At 38.2% G+C, this 19,425-nt stretch overlaps 1 protein-coding gene and 1 non-coding gene across 2 annotated transcripts in view; both read left to right on the top strand.

The window, feature by feature from the left end:
* Positions 1 to 12,071, top strand: part of LOC129392798 (translation initiation factor IF-2-like) — a 34,945-nt gene extending 22,874 nt beyond the window's left edge. The window contains exon 3 of the mRNA XM_055090920.1: positions 11,993 to 12,071. Within this exon, the coding sequence (XP_054946895.1) occupies positions 11,993 to 12,023 (31 nt within the window). The 3' untranslated portion in view covers positions 12,024 to 12,071. The remainder of the gene's footprint in view (positions 1 to 11,992) is intronic.
* A 2,097-nt stretch (positions 12,072 to 14,168) lies between these two features.
* On the top strand, positions 14,169 to 14,241 carry TRNAE-CUC (transfer RNA glutamic acid (anticodon CUC)). Its single transcript has one exon. It is a non-coding gene; the product is annotated as a tRNA-Glu (tRNA).
* The last annotated feature ends 5,184 nt before the right edge of the window (positions 14,242 to 19,425 follow it).

Here is a 19,425-nt window from a genome sequence, read left to right as displayed (position 1 = left end):
CAGGGCACGAACCCGTGTCCCCTGCATCGGCAGGCGGACTCTCAACCACTGTGCCACCAGGGAAGCCCAGTACCATACTATTTTGATAATTGTAACTTTATAGTGTAGTATGAAATCAGGAAGCATGTTATCTCCAGCTTTGTACTTCTTTATCAAGATTGCTTTGGCTATTGGAATTGTTTTGTGTTTCCATACAAATTTTAGAATTGTTTGTTCTAGTTCTGTGAAAAATGTCATTGGTATTTTGATAGGGATTGCATTGAATCTGTAGGTTGCCTTGGGTATGGTCATTTAAGCAATATTAATTCTTCCAGTTCATGAGCATGGTATATCTTTCCATTTGTTTGCATTGTCTTCAGTTTTTTTAATCTGTGTCTTAACAGAGTTTAGAGTATAAGCTTTTTTTTTTTTTCTGTGGTACGCGGGCCTCTCACTGTTGTGGCCTCTCCCGTTGCAGAGCACAGGCTCTGGACACACAGGCTCAGCGGCCATGGCTCACGGGCCCAGCTGCTCTGCAGCATGTGGGATCTTCTGGGACCAGGGCACGAACCTGTGTCCCCTGCATCGGCAGACGGATTCTCAACCACTGCGCCACCAGGGAAGCCCCAGAGTATAAGCTTTTTACCACTTGGGTTAGATTTATTCCTAGGTATTTTATTCTTTTTGATGTAATTGTAGATGGGATTGTTTTGTTAATTTCTCTTTCTGAAAGTTCATTGTTAGTGTATAGAAATGCAACAGAATTCCATATATTAATTTTGTATCTCGCTATTTTACTGAATTCATTTATTAGATCTAACAGTTTTTTTGGTAGAAATCTTTAGGATTTTCTATACAGTATCATGTCATCTGCAGGCAGTGACAATTTTACTTCTTTACTTCTAATTTGGATTAAAAATTTTTTGTTGTTGTTTGATTGCTGTGGCTAGCCCTTACAATACCATGTTGAATAAAAGTGGCGAGAGTGGGCATCCTTGTTCCTGCTCTTAGAGAAAATGCTTTCAGCTTTTCACTTTAGAGTATGATGTGGCTGTGGGTTTGTCATACATGGCTTTTATCATGTGAAGGTATGTTCCCTCTATACCCAGTCGCTTTGGACATTGAATTTTGTCAAAAGCTTTTTCTGCATCTATTGAGATGATTGTATGATTTTTATTCTTCAGTTTGTTAATTTGGTATATCACATTGATTGATTTGTGGCTATTGAACCATCTTTGCATTTCTGGGATAAATCTCACTTGATCATGGTATATGATCCTTTTAATGTATTGTTGAATTCGGTTTACTGATGTTTTGAGGATTTTTGCATCTGTGTTCATCAGTGATACTGGCCTGTGATTTTCTTTTTTGTGTGGTGTCTTTGTCTAGTTTTGGTATTGGGGTGATACTGACCTCATAGAATGAATTTGGAAGCATGCCTTCCTCTTCAGTTTTTCGGAAAAGTTTTAGAAGGACAGGAGTTAACTCTTCTATAAATGTTTTATAGACTACACCTGTGAAGCTGTCTGGTCCTGGATTTATGTTTGTTGGGAGTTTTTTAAATTACTGATTCAATTTCCTTACTAGTAATTGTCTGTTCATATTTGCTATTTCTTTCTTCCCAATTCAATCTTGGGATAGTATATGTTTCTAGGAATTTGTCCATTTCTTCTGGGTTGTCCATTTTATTGGTATATAATTGTTCATAGTACAGTTGACCCTTGAGCAACACATGTTTGAACTGCATGTGTTCACTTATGTACAGATTTTTTCAATAAATACATAATATGGTACTACACAATTCATAGTTGGTTGAATCCATGGATGTGGAACTGTGGATACAGTGGGCTAACTATAAAGTTATATGCAGATTTTTAACTGTGTGATGGGTTGGAACCCCTACCCCCACGTTATTCAACTATAATCTCATGATTATTTGTATTTCTGTATTGTCGGTTGTAATTTCTGCTCTTTCTTTTTTTTTTTTTTTTTTTATAAAATAGCTTGCCTATTTTACAAAGTATTTATTTATTTATTTGGCTGCGTTGGGTCTTAGTTTCATCATGCAGGACCTTTGTTGCAACATATGGGATCTTTCATTGCAGTGTGTGGGCTCTTTGTTGTGATGCGCGGGCTTCTCTCTAGTGTGGCACGTGGGCTCCAGAGCGCCCGGGCTCGGTAGTTGAGGCATGCGGCTCTCTAGTTGTGATATGTGGACTCTAGAGCATGTGGGTTCAGTAGTTACGGCGTGCAGGCTTAGTTGCCCCATGGCATGTGGGATCTTAGTTCCCCAACCAGGGATCGAACCTGTGTCCCCTGCATTGGTAGGTGGATTCTTAACCACTGGACCACCAGGGAAGTCCCTCTCTTTCATTTCTGATTTTATTTACTTGGGCCCTCTCAAGAGCCCATGATGAGCCTGGCTAAAGATTTGTCAATTGTGCTTATCTTTTCAGAGAATGAGCTCTTTCATTCATTTTTTTTTCCTATTGTTGGTCTCTATTGCATTTATTTCTGCTCTGATCTTTATTATTTCTTTCCTTTTACTAACTTTGGGTTTTGATTGTTTGTCTTTTTCTAGTTTCTGTAGGTGTAAGTTTAGATTGTTTGAGATTTTTCTTGTTTCTTGAAGTAGCTTTGTCTCACTATAAACTTCCCTCTTAGAACTGCTTTTGCTGCATCTTATAGATTTTAGATAGTTGTTTCCATTTTCATTTATCCCCAGGTGTTTTCCTTTTTTTTTGTGGTACGCGGACCTCTTACTGTTGTGACCTCTCCCGTTGCAGAGCACAGGCTCAGCAGCCCTGGCTCATGGGCCTAGCCGCTCCACGGCATGTGGGATCTTCCCAGACCGGGACACGAACCCATATCCCCTGCATTGGCAGGCGGACTCTCAACCACTGCACCACCAGGGAAGCCCCCCAGGTGTTTTTTTGTTTTTTTTTTTTTTGTGGTATGCGGGCCTCCCTCTGTTGTGGCCTCTCCCGTTGCAGAGCACAGGCTCCGGACGCGCAGGCTCAGCGGCCATGGCTCACGGGCCCAGCCGCTCCGCGGCATGTGGGATCCTCCCAGACCGGGGCGCGAACCCTGTTCCCCTGCATTGACAGGCGGACGTGCAACCACTGCGCCACCAGGGAAGCCCCCCCCAGGTGTTTTTTGATTACCTATTTGATTTCTTCAGTGACTCATTGGTTGTTTAGTAGCATGTTGTTTAGATTCCACTTGGTTTTTTGGAGGGGGTTTTTTGCAGTTTTTTTCTTGTAGTTGATTTATAGTCTCATACCATGTGGTTGGAAAACATGCTTGATGTTATTTCAATCTTAAATTTATTGAGACTTGTTTTGTGACTTCGCATGTGATCTATCCTGGAGAATGTTTCACGTGCACTTGAAAATAATATGTATTCTGCTGTTTTGGATGAAATGTTCTCTATATATCTATTAATACCTACATTAATGGCATTAATAGATATATTAATATCTATATTGATGTTGGTCTGATATGTCATTTAAGGCCAGTGCTTCCTTATTGATTTTCTGTCTGGATGATCTGTTCATTAATGTAAGTGGGGTGTTAAAGTCCCATACTGTTATTGTCAATTTCTCCCTTTACATTTGTTAGTATTTGCTTTATGTTTTTAGGTGTTCCTATGTTGGATGCATATATATTTACAATTGTTATATCTTCTTGTTTCCCTTTACCATTATGTAATGTCCGTCTTTGTCTCTTTACCTCAAAACAATCTTTGTTTTAAAGTCTATTCTGTCTGATATAAGTATTGCTACCCCAGCTTTATTTTCGTTTCCATTTGCATGGAATACCTTTTGCCATTCCCTTTCGGTCTGTGTTTGTCTTCAGATCCAAAGTGAGTCTCTTGTAGGCAGCATATATATAGTGCTTTTAAAAGAAATATCCATTTACCCACTCTATATCTTTTGGTTTTTTAAATTTATTTATTTATTTATTTGGCTGCATCGGGTCTTAGTTGTGGCACACAGGATCTTTGTTGCAGCACGTGGGCTCTTCTTTGCAGTGTGCGGGCTTCTCTCTAGTTGTGGCACACAGGCTCAGTAGTTGCGGCATGTGGGCTCTCTAGTTGTGGCGCACAGGCTCCGGAGCACGTGGGCTCAGTAGTTGTGGCGCTTACCCACTCTGTATCTTTTGATTGGAGCATTTAGTCCATTTATATTTAAAGTAATTATTAATAGGTATGTACTTATTGCCATTTTGTTAATTGTTTTGGAGTTGTTTTTGTAGTTCTTTTTTGTTCCTTTCTTCTTTTGCTCTCTGCCCTTGTGATTTGATGATTATCTTTAGCGTTATGTTTGGATTCCTTTTCTTTTTTGTGTGTATACCTATTATAGATTTGTGGTTTGTGGTTACCATGAGTTTTATATATGTAACTCTTCCCCCCCATATATATATATATATATACACACACACACATACATATATACACACACACACGCATATATATGAGACTATTTTACGTTAATGATGTCTTAAGTTCAAACACATTCTAACAATTCACTACTTTTACCCCTTCCTCATGTTTAATGTTTTTGACATCATATCAATATCTTTTTGTTTTGTGTATCCCTTAACTATTTATTGTGGATAAAGATGATTTTACTACTTTTGTCTTTTAACCTTCCTAGTAGTTTTATAAGTGGTTGATCTACCTTTTCTGTATGTTTGCCTTTACTATTGAGTTTTTTTGTTTCATAATTTTCAAGTTTCTAACTGTGGCCTTTCCTTTTCTGCTTAGAGAAGTCCCTTTAACGTTTCTTGTATAGCCAGTTTAGTGGTGCTGAACTCTTTTAGCTTTGCTTGTCTGTAAAACTCTTTATCTTTCCTTCAAGTCTGAATGATAACCTTGCTGGGTAGAATATTCTTGGTTATAGTGTTTTTTTCTTTGCTGAGTAGAGTATTCTTGGTTATAGTTTTTTTCCTTTCATCACTTTGTATATAACATGCCACTCCCTTCTGGCCTGCAACGGTTCTACTGAAAAGTCAGCAATAGCCTTATGGGATTTTCCTTGTATTTGACTATTTACTTCTGTCTTGCTGCTTTTAAGATTCTTTCTTTATCTTTAATTTTTGCCATTTTAATTATAATGTATCTTGGTGTGGACCTCTTGGGTTCATCATTTTGGGCCTCTCTGTACTTCCTGGACCTGGATGTCTGTGTCCTTTCCCAGGTTAGGGATGTTTTCAGCTATTATTTCTTCAAAAAAGTTCTCTGCCTCTTTCTGTCTCTCTTCTCCTTCTGGGACCCCTATAATGCAAATGTTAGTACACTTGATCAGAGGTCTCTTAAACTATCATCAATTTTTTAAATTCTTTCTTCTTTTCTCTGTTCAGCTTGGGTGATTTCCACTACTCTGTCTTCCAGATCACTGATCCATTTCTCCTTATTATCTAATCTACTCTTGATTCCTTCTGGTGTAATTTTTATTTAAATTATTGTATTCCTCAGCTTGTTTGGTTGTTCTTTATATTTTCTAACTCTGTTGAAATTCTCATTGTGTTCATCCATTCTTCTCCCAAGTTTGGTGAGCATCTTTATGATCATTACCTTTAACTCTTTATCTACTTGATTGCTTATCTTCATTTCGCTCAGTTTTTCTGGGGTTTTATCTTGTTTCTTCATTTGGAACATATTCTTCTGTCTCTTCATTTTTCCCAATTCTCTGTTCATTTCTACATGTTAGGTAGGTTGGTTATATTTCCTGATCTTTAAAATGTAGCTTTATGTAAGAGACATACTATGGGACCCAGCAGCATGCTCTCCTTGGTCACCAGAGTTACATGCTCTAGCAGTGCCCCCTTAGTGGGTTGTGTGCGCCCTCCTCTTATGGTGGGGCTGACTGCTGTAAGTGTGCTAGTAGGCGGGGCTGGCCCCTCCCCAGTTGGCTATGAGGTCATCCCTTGTGCTGTGGCTTCAAGGTCTGCTGGAAGGTGAGGTAGGCTTCCAGTGTGGTTGGCTGTGTAGCCTGGGGAGGTGCAGGACTGGTACTGGCCTGCTGGAGGATGGGGCCAGGTCCCTGTGCAGCTGTTTGCACAGCCTGGGGGCTTCAGGGCTGGTGCTAGCCACTGGTGGGTGGGGCTGGGCCCCTGGCTCTAAATAGGCTGGAGGGAGGATTCCAAAATGGCGCCTGCCAGCATAGTGTTATCATGGTAGAAGGAGCTCCCAAAAATGTGTTGCCACTGTCTCCAGCCCTAGGGTGAGTCCCAGTTGCCTCCTGCCTCTCTGGTGGGCTCTTCAAGATCAGAAAGTAGGTGTGACCCAGGCTCTTTTCAAACTACTGCCTCTGTACTGGGACTCAGAGTGTGTGAGATTTTGCATGTGCCCTTTAAGGGCGAAATCTTTGTTTCCTCTAGCCCTGTGGCTCCCCTGAACATAAGCCCTCCTGGTTTTCAAAGCAAGGTGTTGTGCAGGCTTGCCTTCCCAGTGCAGAGCCCCTGGGCTGGGGAACCTGATGTGGGGCTCAGACCCCTCACTCCTTAGGGAGTACCTCTACAATTGTAGTACTCTTCCCAGTTGTGGGTCACTAACCCCCAGGGTGTGAGTCCTGACTATACTGCATCTCTGCCCCTCCTACTCATCTCATTGTGTTTCCTTCTTTATGTCTTTAGTTGTGAAGATCTTTTCTGCTAGTCTTCAGGTTGTTCTCATAGATAGTTGTTATGTAAGTAGTTGTAATTTTGGTATGTCTGTGGGAGGAGGTAAGTTCAGATTCCTCCTACTTCAGCCTCTTGGCCACCTCTTATATCAGTCTCATTCTTGTTCATCCTAAGATTCCTTCTTAACACAAAATTCCAAGCATTAACTATATAACTCAGTTGAAGTTGGTACAAGTTGGCCATGTTTCCTAAAATGAATGCTTTTAGGAAAAATGTCATAGAGCAATCTGGTTTTAGAACTTGTGTATAGGGAGGCAATTTTTGTCTCTCTCCCAAAATAAAAATATCTTTTGGGAATTGTTCCAAGGAAATTAGTTGTATGAAGTTGATTATAATCTTAAAAAGTATGTTTTCTTTTGCTTTTTTAAAGCTAAAAGTCCAAAGTATCAAAGTAGATACATTCCTTATATAAAAATTTATTTCCATCATGTGGCTCACTCTTTTACCTCCAGGAAAATAAAGATATGGATTTATTAACCTATTTTCAATTTTTTTTTTTTTGCAACTTCACAGCTTTTGTTTGTGGTACCTGTGCTTTGTCTTGAAAATACCGTCTCCCTCTGCCCCAACAGTGGGTGGCTAGGGGATAGCATAAAATAGAAGACATCCCTCCCTATTGCACATGGACCCTATATATAGGGTCCCCTGGCTAAGGCTGGGGGGACTCTTGGTACATTCTCAGATCCCTGTTCAGGAGGGGGATGGGTGACTGGGGTAGCCTTACGCATGAGAGCAGGACCTCCAGGGCAGCCACTCTGGTCCTGTGCTTCCTGTTCCTTTGTGGCTTTCTGGTCCCACCTCTAGCCCCAGTCTTCCCTCAGTGACATCCCCAATGCATCTTTTTAAATGTATTTATACTTGATCCTAAAGTAATGTGGTTTAGATGGAAAAATTATTTGGATTTATCAAACCTAGAGAGTTTTGTCACAGATCAAATAAGGTTCAAAACCAGAAATTAGTTACCTTGTAAAGTAGAAGAACTTTACAATAAACTTTAGATGCATCATATGTCCAAAGGAAGCTCTTCGTGTTTTATAAAGGGCAGTTCAGAATAGAAGATAGGAAGGGTCTATTGGTTTGTTTAATGTTTTCAGAGCTCTTGATATGTACCAGAGTAATTATCAAAAACATCATCTGTAGTGCTAGACTCCCTGAATTCAGCTTGGAGAAGTTGCTTAACCTTGCTCTTTCTTTGTTGCCTCATTGTAATGAGCTATTGTAAGGAATTTTTATTTATTAATTTACATAATTTTGAGCATTATATACATACATATATGTATGTATGTCCACATATATAATACACACTCTCATGTATAGCACTTTAGTCTAAGAAAATGGTAAGCACTGTACATCTTATTTATTTATCATTACAAATTAAACTTAATACCATTCCTTAAATGTTTACCAGTTTCAGATCTTTTCTCATGGAAGAGTATTAAAATTTATGTAAATGTTTATATATCATAATTATGTATTTTTTCTTTTTATGAATAGGTTTCTTGAAAAAGCTGTTTGATCAAGAAAAGAAACTCAATTTGTTCAGATCCAGAAAGAATAGATCAATTTGAAATATTCTTTATAAAATGGCTATAAAAGGCAGCAGTGCTAAGAAACACGAATTTATGAATATAGCCACATGCTTTTTTTCCTTTCAGTTTGATTTAAATTTAATATCTTCCAACAATGGAAAATGATTTACAATAAAGAGATGGACTAGAAGGAATAGGAAAATGGAAACAAGATGTCATTTCTTTTTACTATCCAACAGATTTACCATCTGTTGTAAAATGATGTTTAAAAAAAAAATGATGTTTGACCATCCACAGTAAATGAAACAAAATGCTTTTTAAAAAATAAAATAAAATAATGTAACACTTTAAACTATTTTTACTACCAAACTCTCCTTCCCCTGTGAACACATTCATCTTACTGAGCAAAGGTTTATTTAAGCTGCACTTATATCTATGTTGTTTTTAGCTCATTTCCTTTTTAAAAAAGCAATTGGTGAGTTTATTTCCCAGCTTAGCTGTTATAATAAAATATGAAAGGCATTTCTGTTTTGGCCTCAAGTATAGCATTATTGAAAGCTACGAGAGTCACAGCAAAATATAGGACAGCATAAAATTAGAAACTGCTGGTGTTTCCTTAGCAGCAGTTACTGTGCTTGCAGTTTTTCCCCCTCTTGCTACTGGCAGAGATCTGAAAGTCACCTCAGTGTACCAGACAACAAACTCTAAGTGTGTTTCTTAAATAATAGCTTTATTGAGATATTATTCACATAGCATAAAATTTACCCTTTTAAAGTATAAAATTCAGTAGGTTTTAGTGTATTCACAGAGTAACCATCATCATTATATATTTAGAACATATTCTTTACTCCAAAAAGAAACCCAGTGCCCATTAATAGTAACTCCTCATTCCCCCATCTGCCCTTCCACTAGCAACCACTAATCTATGTTCTGTCTCTGTGGATTTGCCTATTACAGACTTTTCACATAAATGGAATTATACAATATGTGGTCTTTTGTGACAGCTTCTTTCACTTAACATAATGTTTTCAGGGTTTATCAATGTTGAAGCCTGTGTCAGTACTTCATTCCTTTTTATTGCCTAGTAATATTTTATCACATGGATATGCCAATATGTTTATCCATTCACCAGCTGATGGACATTTGAGTTTCCCACTTGTTGACTATTAGGAATAACGATGCTATTAACATTCATGTATAAGTTTTTATATTGGACACATGTTTTCATTTTTCTTGAGTGTATACATAGCAGTGGAATTGCTGAGTCACATGGTAATTCTGTGCTTAACTTTTTGAGGAACTGCCAGACTATTTTCTAAAGTGCCTGTACTGTTTTACATTCCCATCAGCAGTGTATGAGTATTCCAATTTCTTCACATCCTTTCCAACATTTGTTATTATCTGTCTTTTTTATTATAACCATTCTAATAGATATGAAGTGGAATCTTACTGTGGTTTTGATTTGCATTTCTCTGATGGCTAATGATGTTGAGCATTTTTTCATATGCTTATCATCCATTTGCATGTCTTTTCTGCAGAAACATCTTTTCAAATGCTCTTTTTAAAAATTGGGGGTTTTGTCTTCTTGTTATTGAATTTAAAATTTCTTTATATACTCTGGATACAAGTTCCATATCAGATATATGACTTGCAAATATTTTCTCCCATTCTGTAGGTTGTCTTTCACTTTCTTGATGGCATTTTTGAAGCATTAAAATTTTTTATTTTGATGAAGCCCAGTTTATTTTTTTCCTTTGGTTGCTTGTACTTTTAATGTCATATCTTAGAAACCATTCCTCAAGGTTCACAAAAATTTACTTCTATTTTTTTCTAAGAGTTTTTTTTACAGCTTTATCTTACATGTAGGTCTGTGACCCTTTTTTTTTTTTTCTTTTTTTGGCTGCATTAGTCTTCGTTGCTGTGCACGGGCTTTCTCTAGTTGCAGCAAGTGGGGGCTACTCGTCGTTGTGGTGCTTGTGGTCCTCATTGTGGTGGCTTCTCTTGTTGCGAAGAACGGGCTCCAAGCGCGCAGGCTTCAGTAGTTGTGGCACATGGGCTTAGTTGCTCTGCGGCATGTGGGATCTTCCCGGACCAGGGATCGAACCCGTGTCCCCTGCATTGGCAGGCAGATTCTTAACCACTGTGCCACCAGGGAAGTCCATGCAGTCCTTTATGAGTTAACTTTTTTATGTGGTGTGAAGTAGGAGCTCAAGTTAATGTTTTGCATGTGGATATCCATTTTATTGAAAGACTCTCTCTTTCCCATTGAATTTTCTTGACATCTTTGTTGAAAATCAGTTGTCTGTAAATGTAAGGATTTTTTTCTGGGCTCTAATTCTATTCTGTTGATCTGTATGTCTGTTCTTATACAGTAACACACTGTCCTGATTGCTGTAGCTGTGTGGTATGTTTTAAAATCAGGACGTGTCAGTCCTCCAACTTTGTTCTTTTTCAAGACCGTTTTGGCTATTTTGGGTCCCTTTCATTTCTATATGAATTTTAGGATCAGCTTGACAATTTCTGCAATTGTGTAGCTTTCATATCTTTATCTATGCATATACAAATATGTCCTCTTTAACACATTTTATACTTTTAAACAAAATTACAGTGATGTGTTTTTCTGTAACTTTCTTCCTTACCCCAACGTTTTATTATGAAAAATTTAAAATATGGAGATTAGTTGAAAGAATCATACAGTGAACACCCATATATCCTCCCACCCCCCAGTCTATATTCTATAGGTAACATTTTGGTATATTCACTTTATCATGTAACTAACTATTCCTATCTGTAACCAGCTAGTCCATCTATCTATCAAATCATCTTATTATTTTGTGCATTTCAAAGCAAATTGCATATGCTATCAGTACACTTCACCTTTAAAGACTTCAGCATATGTATTGTTAACTAGGGTTCAATTTTTCTACAACTTTTTAATGTAAAGTGAAATGCACAAATCTTGAGTATACATACTGGTGAGTTTGACACATATATTCACCGGTGTAACCCTAACCTTTATCAAGGTATAGAATATTTTCGTAACTCCAAAAAATTCTATATGCTCTCTCCCAGTCAATTCCTGTCCTTAACCCATGCCAAAAGTAATCAGTTGTTTTTTTTTTTACCATGGATTTAGCTGTTATAGACCTTTATACTCTTGTGCAAGGCTTCTTTCACTCAGCATAATGTTTTTGAGATTCATTCATACTGTTCATTCATTCATACTCTTTGAGGTTCATTCATTCTATTGTATGAATCAATAGTTCATTTTTTTTAATTGCTGAGTATAACGTCCATTGTATGGATTGCCCACAGTTTATTTATACATTCTCCTGTGGATGAGTAAATTTCCACTTATCTATATCACTAAAAAGTTCTGATAACTGACTTTTGTTTATATTGAAGTTATAATTGTTGTAATAATAATATAGTAATAATCATCTGGAAGCTTTGAAAATATCGAAGTACTTTTTGAATTAAATAAGTGCTTTTCTTTCAGAGTCTTTAAGTAACCTATACTAGAGATTATGAAAACTAGTTGTGTTCATTTACCACAAAGGACTAAAATTTAAATCTAAAATAGCAGAGGAGTCTTAGTAACCTCCCTAACTTTATTGCTTTCTCTTCCTTTACAGCAGGACTTCTCAAACTTTCATGTTTATATGAATAACCCCAATCACCAAGGGATTATGAAAACTAGTTGTGTTCATTTACCACAAAGGACTAAAATTTAAATCTAAAATAGCAGAGGAGTCTTAGTAACCTCCCTAACTTTATTGCTTTCTCTTCCTTTACAGCAGGACTTCTCAAACTTTCATGTTTATATGAATAACCCCAATCACCAGGGGATCTTGTTAAAATGCAAATTCTGATTTGGTAAGTTTGGGGTAGAGCCCAAGATTCTGCATTTCTAATAAGCTCCCAGGTTATGCCAGTGATTCTCATCCATGGAGTAGCAAATGTTTCCAGCCAAATTGCCCTGCTTATCTTTCTCTGAATCCATCATAAATTCCCATTGCCATGCCTTAAAATAACTATGTTTAAATTATTCAAGGTCTGAAAGGAAAAGAATCCACAAGGCAAGAATAGGATATTACGAAAAAAGAACAGGCAGATTTTTTAAAAAGCATCAGGTATTCTGTAAATGAAAAACATTTTCATTAAAGTTAAAAAACAATACTTCGATAGGAGGGATTGAATCTTCTCCATTTATTTATCCATATTGCTCATTTAGGACTTAACATGTTACCTAAATGATTACATAATATTTTAATAAATCTGTCCTCTTTAAGTAGATCCTAAGTCCCTTCAGAGAAGAACAATGGTTTATACCTCCTTTCTTTCTCATTGCCATGTATAATGGGTATTAAATAATGTTTGATGATGAAGAAGATGAGGATGTTTTAAGCTGCAAATAACAGAAAATCCACCTCAAAGTGGCATAAACAATATGAGAATTTATTATCTTACATAAGAATTCTAGAGGTATAGTTCATGGAATATTTGATTGAGATGCTGGCTCTGTTTCTTTGTGTTTCTCCTGGCTTTTGCCCTCCTCAATTTGTCAGCTTTGTCCTCATGCTTGCTTTCTTCATGGTGGTGAGATGGCTTCTAGCAGCAGCTAAAACTGCAATTTTCCTTGTTTATGTCCCAAAGGATATAAAAACCTCTCTTCTAACCATAGAATAAAAATCTTTCCCTGTAGTGTAATTAGTTTTAATACACAGTTGCTAGGGAAATGCCATGCATGGCAATAGGATGGATCATCTTTCCCTCAGTTAGTGTGCTACATGGGGGAAAGGAGTGAATACCTGAACAAATAAGTTTTCTTTTAGGAAGGGAAGTAGAGGAATGAATGCTCAGTATGCAACCAATAATGCCTCAGTCATGAATAGGCAAATTTCAGATTCAATAAAAATTTTGAAAGTTGTATAATATCATGCTAGAATACAAATGGAAAATAAGAAAAAAAAACCAACTTGCAGTCATTATACATTTGTCTTTCTTTGTATTTGCTAGAATTATTTGGTTGTATGTTAAAAAATAAACCAATTTAAACTGGCTTTAGTTGTAAAAGAAGTTTTTATTGAAAGATAAAGGGGTCACAGACAGAAAAATAATGCTGAAGGCAGAATAGAGATATAGATCAATCTGTGAAAAACCTGGCATCAAGGGTGTAAAAGTCATGAGAGCTCACTTTCTATCTCTTCTCTGCTCCTTTCTGAGCAATTCTCTTTTCTTTCTGTCTCTGCAGATTGACTGCCTTTGCTTCCCTATTCCACCCAAAGGGAAACGAGACTGCTGATAGCTCCAGAATTTTTTACTTATAGCTTTAGCAGCTACTGGAGAGTGACTGGGTCAACTCTTTGGATCCAAAGTCCACATATTCTTAGATGTGCTCTGATCCACCCAGATGCCCACTTCTAGAATTAATTATCGCCAGGGGTGCAAGGTTACATTTTGCAAGATGCTTGCTCCCACAATAACAATATGGATGCTGGGCAAATAATACTAGAGGTGTACTGTAAACTAATGACAAAAGATTTAGGATATTCAGTATCTTCATATTATGTACCCCATAAAAAAATGACACTTAGTGCTGAAGTAAGGCAGGGGTTAAGAGATTGCATTTTAGGCTACTAAGTAACATTAGGTTTTTAGGTGGCAAGCTGATCCCATATATTTCATTCCCTGATAGAATAATAATTGGCAGTAGGAGATTGACCTTACATGGAATGAGAAAGAAGGAGCACTAAAAGTTCTCCATGTTCAAAAATATTTTGCACACATTCTATAAGTTAAAAATTGTTGTGGCTTAATGAGTCTGGGCCTATCAGAGCTAATACTTAATAAATATTTAGTATGAGGAATTAAATATTTAAAATAAATCCTTATTTTAAATAAAAATGTAACTTTTAAAATTGTAAAAAAGTAAGGTGTGGTTGTGGTTAAAATTTAAGAAATGCAGGGACTTCCCTGGTGGTCCAGTGGGTAAGACTCCGCACTCTCAATGCAGGGGGCCCAGGTTTGATCCCTGGTCAGGGAACTATATCCTGCATGCATGCCACAGCTAAGACTCCGCATGCCGCAACAAAGATCCCACATGCTGCAACTAAGACCCAGCGCAGCCAAAATAAATAAATAAATAGTAAAAAATAAAATACAAATAGTGCAAAAATACCTATATTGGGACTTCCCTGGTGGCACAGTGGTTAAGAATACGCCTGTCAATGCAGGGGACATGGGTTTGAGCCCTGGTTTGGGAAGATCCCGCATGCCGTGGAGCAACTAAGCCTGCGCGCCACAACTACTAAGCCTGCACTCTAGAGCCCAAGAGCCACAACTATTGAGCCCATGTGCCACAACTACTGAAGCCCACGCACCTAGAGCCCATGCTCTGCAACAAGAGAAGCCACCGCAGTGAGAAGCCCATGCACCACAACGAAGAGTAGCCCCCACCCGCCGCAACTAGAGAAAGCCCGCACACAGCAACAAAGACCCAACACAGCCATAAATAAATAAATAAATATATATATTTTTAAAAAGGACCTATATTAAAAGTAAAATTCTTTCTTCATACTGACTCCAGAAAGTAACCTCAGTTAGGAGCTTTTGATGGGTCCTCCTTTTTATCTCATTGTTTTTGTTTTATTTTATTTTACGCTTTTTAACTTTTAAAAATAATTTTAAAATTAATATACCTTTATAATGAAGCTAAACAATACAAGATGTATAAAGAAATATAATCTCCCTTTCCTTCCAACCTCAATTGGCTGGCTGGCAAAACAATTTTAACAACTTGGGTCACATCCCTGTATCCCATTCTGCATACTTATGTACACTTATTTGGCTTTTCTGTTAAAAAAGAATGGGGGGAGCTGTGGAGAGAATCACATATTTGAATCTGTAACTTCTGTGCATTGTGGGCTGTCCTCTAGACCTTTGTCATCCAGTACTGTAATCACTAGCCACGAGTAGCTATTGAACACTTGCAATGTAGCTAGTCTGAATTAAACTGACTGAAGCATAAAATACACACCAGATTTCTAAGACTTAGTACAAAAAAAGAGAATGTAAAATATTTCACACAAATTTTTTTTATTAATTACATGTTATAGTGATAATATATGGGGTATATTGGGTTAAATAGATTATTAAAATTAATTTCATCTACTTTTACTGTTTTTTTTTTTTTTTTTTTTTTTTGTGGTATGCAGGCCTCCCTCCGTTGTGGCCTCTCCCGTTGCGGAGCACAGGCTCCGGACGCGCAGGCCCAGCGGCCATGGCCCACGGGCCCAGCCGCTCCGCGGCATGTGGGATCCTCCCAGACCGGGGCGCGAACCCGGTTCCCCTGCATCGGCAGGCGGACGCGCAACCACTGCGCCACCAGGGAAGCCCCTCCTTTTACTGTTTTTAATGTAGCTACTAAAAACTTAAAATTACACATGTGGCTCACATTACCTTTCTACTGGACAGTGTTGCTCTGAATAGATGAAGATCCTAGCACTTTAATAGTTGCATAATAGTCTGTAACAGGGATGTGAAACAATTCACTCACCGTTTCCCAATGATCACATCCAAATTTTTGGTAGCTCATTTTATCTGTTTGTGTGTTTCACTGCTGTATCAATTATTTTTTTCTGTGAAACAAGTCATCTAAATTAGTGACTTAAAGCAACAAATATTTATTATTTCTTACAATTCTGAGAGTTGGCTGGTCAGTTCTAGTCTGGGCCAACTCAGCTGGGACTAGATGGTTTAGGATGGCCTCACTCATATCTGCGGCCTCAACTAGGATGGCTGGGATAACCAGGGCCTTCTCTACATGATCTCTCATCCTCCAAGAGGCTGGTTATTAGCTTGAACGAGCAAGCTCCCATTTGCAATTGCTTTCTTTTTTTTTTTTTTAACATTTATTTATTTATTTGGCTGCACTGGGTCTTAGTTGTGGCAAATGGGATCTTCGTTGCAATGTGCAGGATCTTCGTTGTGGCATGTGGGATCTAGTTCCCTGACCAGGGATCGAACCCAGGCCCCCTGCATTGGGAGTGTGGAGTCTTAACCACTGGACCACCAGGAAAGTCCCTTCAATTAATTTTAAGCTTCTGTTTGTGCCACACTTGTATCATCCCATTGGTGGAAGGAAGTCACATGGCGAAGTCCAGGATTCAAGAGGTAGAGAAATAGACTTTAACTCTCAGTGGGAGGAGCAGCAAATCACACTGCAAAAAGAGCAAGCATACCAGGAGGTGTGAACAAGTTAAAGGCAGTTACTACAACAATCTATGATAGCCACAATAAGTAATACCCAGTGTCCTCAGTGTATTTATCTTGCATTTTGATGCCTTTATTTCTGTAGGATAGATTCCCCCAAACTGAGACTGTTAGCTCAAATATTTTCCAAATTTGTTGAAGTAATTTATATTCCCACCAGCATATATGAGTTTCCTTTACTCATCCTTTCCAATACCAGATATTATCACTCTTTATGATTTTTGCCAACCAGTGACATCTTATTCTTTTTTTAAAAAATAAATTTATTTATTTATTGTATTTTATTTTTGGCTGTGTTGGGTCTTCGTTTCTGTGCGAGGGCTTTCTCTAGTTGCAACGACCGGGGACCACTCTTCATCGCAGTGCGCGGGCCTCTCACTGTCGCGGCCTCTCTTGTTGTGGAGCACAGGCTCCAGACGCGCAAGCTCAGTAGATGTGGCGCATGGGCCCAGTTGCTCCGCGGCATGTGGGATCCTCCCAGACCAGGGCTCAAACCCGTGTCCCCTGCATTGGCAGACAGATTCTCAACCACTGCGCCACCAGGGAAGCCCCTTATTCTTGTTTTTATTTACATTTTCCTGACTAGTGAGGCTGAACATCTTTTCATATTTTTATTGAACATTTGAATTTCCTCTTTTGCAACTTGCCTATTTGTATCCCTTTTCCATTTTTCTATTGGTCATTTGTTTCTAATTAGTCCGTAGAAACTTTTTGTATGTTAGGGACTGTAACTCATATGTTATAAATATTTTCCCAGTCTATTGTTTGTTTTGATTTTATTTATGCTTCCATGATAGAAAAAACAATTTTCAAATAGTGAAACACTTTCCTTTATGATTCTTCTCCCCCTGCCCAAGTAATCTATCTATCTATCTATCTTACTGTCTAAGTTTTTTTTTATTGGAGTATAGTTGATTTACAATGTTGTGTTAATTTCTGCTGTACAGCAAAGTGATTCAGTTATACATATATATACATTTTAAAATATTCTTTTCCATTATGGTTTATCTCAGGATATTGAATATAGTTCCCCATGCTTACAGGAGGACCTTGTTGTTTATCCATTCTATATGTAATAGTTTGCATCTGCTAACCCCAAACTCCCATTCCATCCCTCTCCCATCCCCCTTCTCCTTGGCAACCATGAGTCTGTTCTCTATGTCTGTGAGTCTGTTTCTGCTTCATGGATAGGTTCATTTGTGTTGTGTTTTAGATTCCACATATAAGTGATATCATATGGTATTTGTCTTTCTCTTTCTGACTTCACTTAGTATCATAATATCTAGTTTCATCCATGTTGCTGCAAATGGCATTATTTCATTCATTTTTTATGGCTGAATAATATTCCATTTGTGTGTGTGTGTGTGTGTGTGTGTGTGTGTGTATATAAATATATATATATATATATATATATATATATATACACATATACATATATCTACCATATCTTCTTTATCCATTCACCTGTTGATGGACATTGAGGTTGTTGCCATGTCTTGGCTCTTGTGAATAGGCTGCTATAAACATAGGGGTGCATGTATCTTTTTGAATTATAGTTTTGTCCAGATATATGCTGAGGAGTGGGATTGCTGGATCATATGGTAATTCTATTTTTAGTCTTTTGAGGAACGTCCATACTGTTTTCCATAATGGCTGCACCAATGATTCTTCTTAATTAAAGTCTCCCCACACACACCTCCATAATTTTATTATTTTATATTTAGATATCTAATTCGTTGAAGTTCATTTTTATACATGATATGAGGTAGAGGCTGAGTTTATCAAAATTTTCAATCAGCTATACCTAATATAATCCCTGCTACAATGTCTTAATCAGATAGGGTTTTTTGTGGTTTTTTTTGTTTTTGTTTTTGTTTTGTTTGTGGTATGCGGGCCTCTCACCGCTGTGGCCTCTCGCGTTGTGGAGCACAGGCTCCGGACGTGCAGGCTCAGCGGCCATGGCTCACGGGCCCAGCCGCTCCGCGGCATGCAGGATCCTCCCGGACCAGGGCACGAACCCATGTCCCCTGCATCGGCAGGCGGACTCTCAACCACTGTCCACCAAGGAAGCCCTGTGTTTTTAAAAAATTTTTTATTTATTTTATTTTTGGCTGCGTTGGATCTTCGTTTCTCCGTGCGGGCTTTTCTCTGGTTGCGGCAAGTGGGGGCTACTCTTCATTGCGGTGCACGGGCTTCTCGTTGTGGTGGCTTGTTGTGGAGCACAGGCTCTAGGCACACAGGCTTCAGTAGTTGTGGCATATGGGCTCAGTAGTTGTGGCTTGCAGACTCTAGAGCACAGGCTCAGTAGTTGTGATGCGTGGGCTTTGTTGCTCCATGGCATGTGGGATCTTCTCGGTCCAGGGCTCAAACCTGTGTCCCCTGCTTTAGCAGGTGGATTCTTAACCACTGTGCCACCAGGGAAGCCCCAGATAGGGATTTTTTACTTTTATTTTTTTCATGTAACATGAAGAATAGAAGCAAAAGATCAGGACTGGTGTGTGGCTCTACCATGCCATCAAGGATCTAGGCTGCTTCTCACTTTCTGTTCCACAATCCTTAGATTATGATTTTCTTTCTCATGTAATACAGTTTCTATATTCTAAGCATCACATTTATGTTATAGACAGGAAGAATTTTTAGGGAGAAGGGTAAGAGGCAAGTTCTTTTTTATCAGAAAACAATAGCTTTCCTGGAAGTTCTACCCATTAGACTTATAATTATGTCTCATTGAGTAGGGCATGGCCACCCTCATTTTCAGGAGAGTCTAGGGAGGTGAATAGTTTTGACTGGACACTTTGCTGTCCTAAACAAAGTCAGAGTTCTGAATGGAAATTGTGTAGGCAGCTAGCAGTGTCTGCCATAAGAAATAGGTTTATTTTCTTCCAAGTGTATACTCAGTTATTCCAGCACCGTGTAATATATAAAACCATCTTGGTCCTTTGGTGGATTCTAATTT

The sequence above is a fragment of the Physeter macrocephalus genome, chromosome 14 (assembly GCF_002837175.3).
Source record: "Physeter macrocephalus isolate SW-GA chromosome 14, ASM283717v5, whole genome shotgun sequence".
NCBI lineage: Eukaryota > Metazoa > Chordata > Mammalia > Artiodactyla > Physeteridae > Physeter > Physeter macrocephalus.
This window is presented reverse-complemented; position numbering and strand designations above follow the sequence as displayed.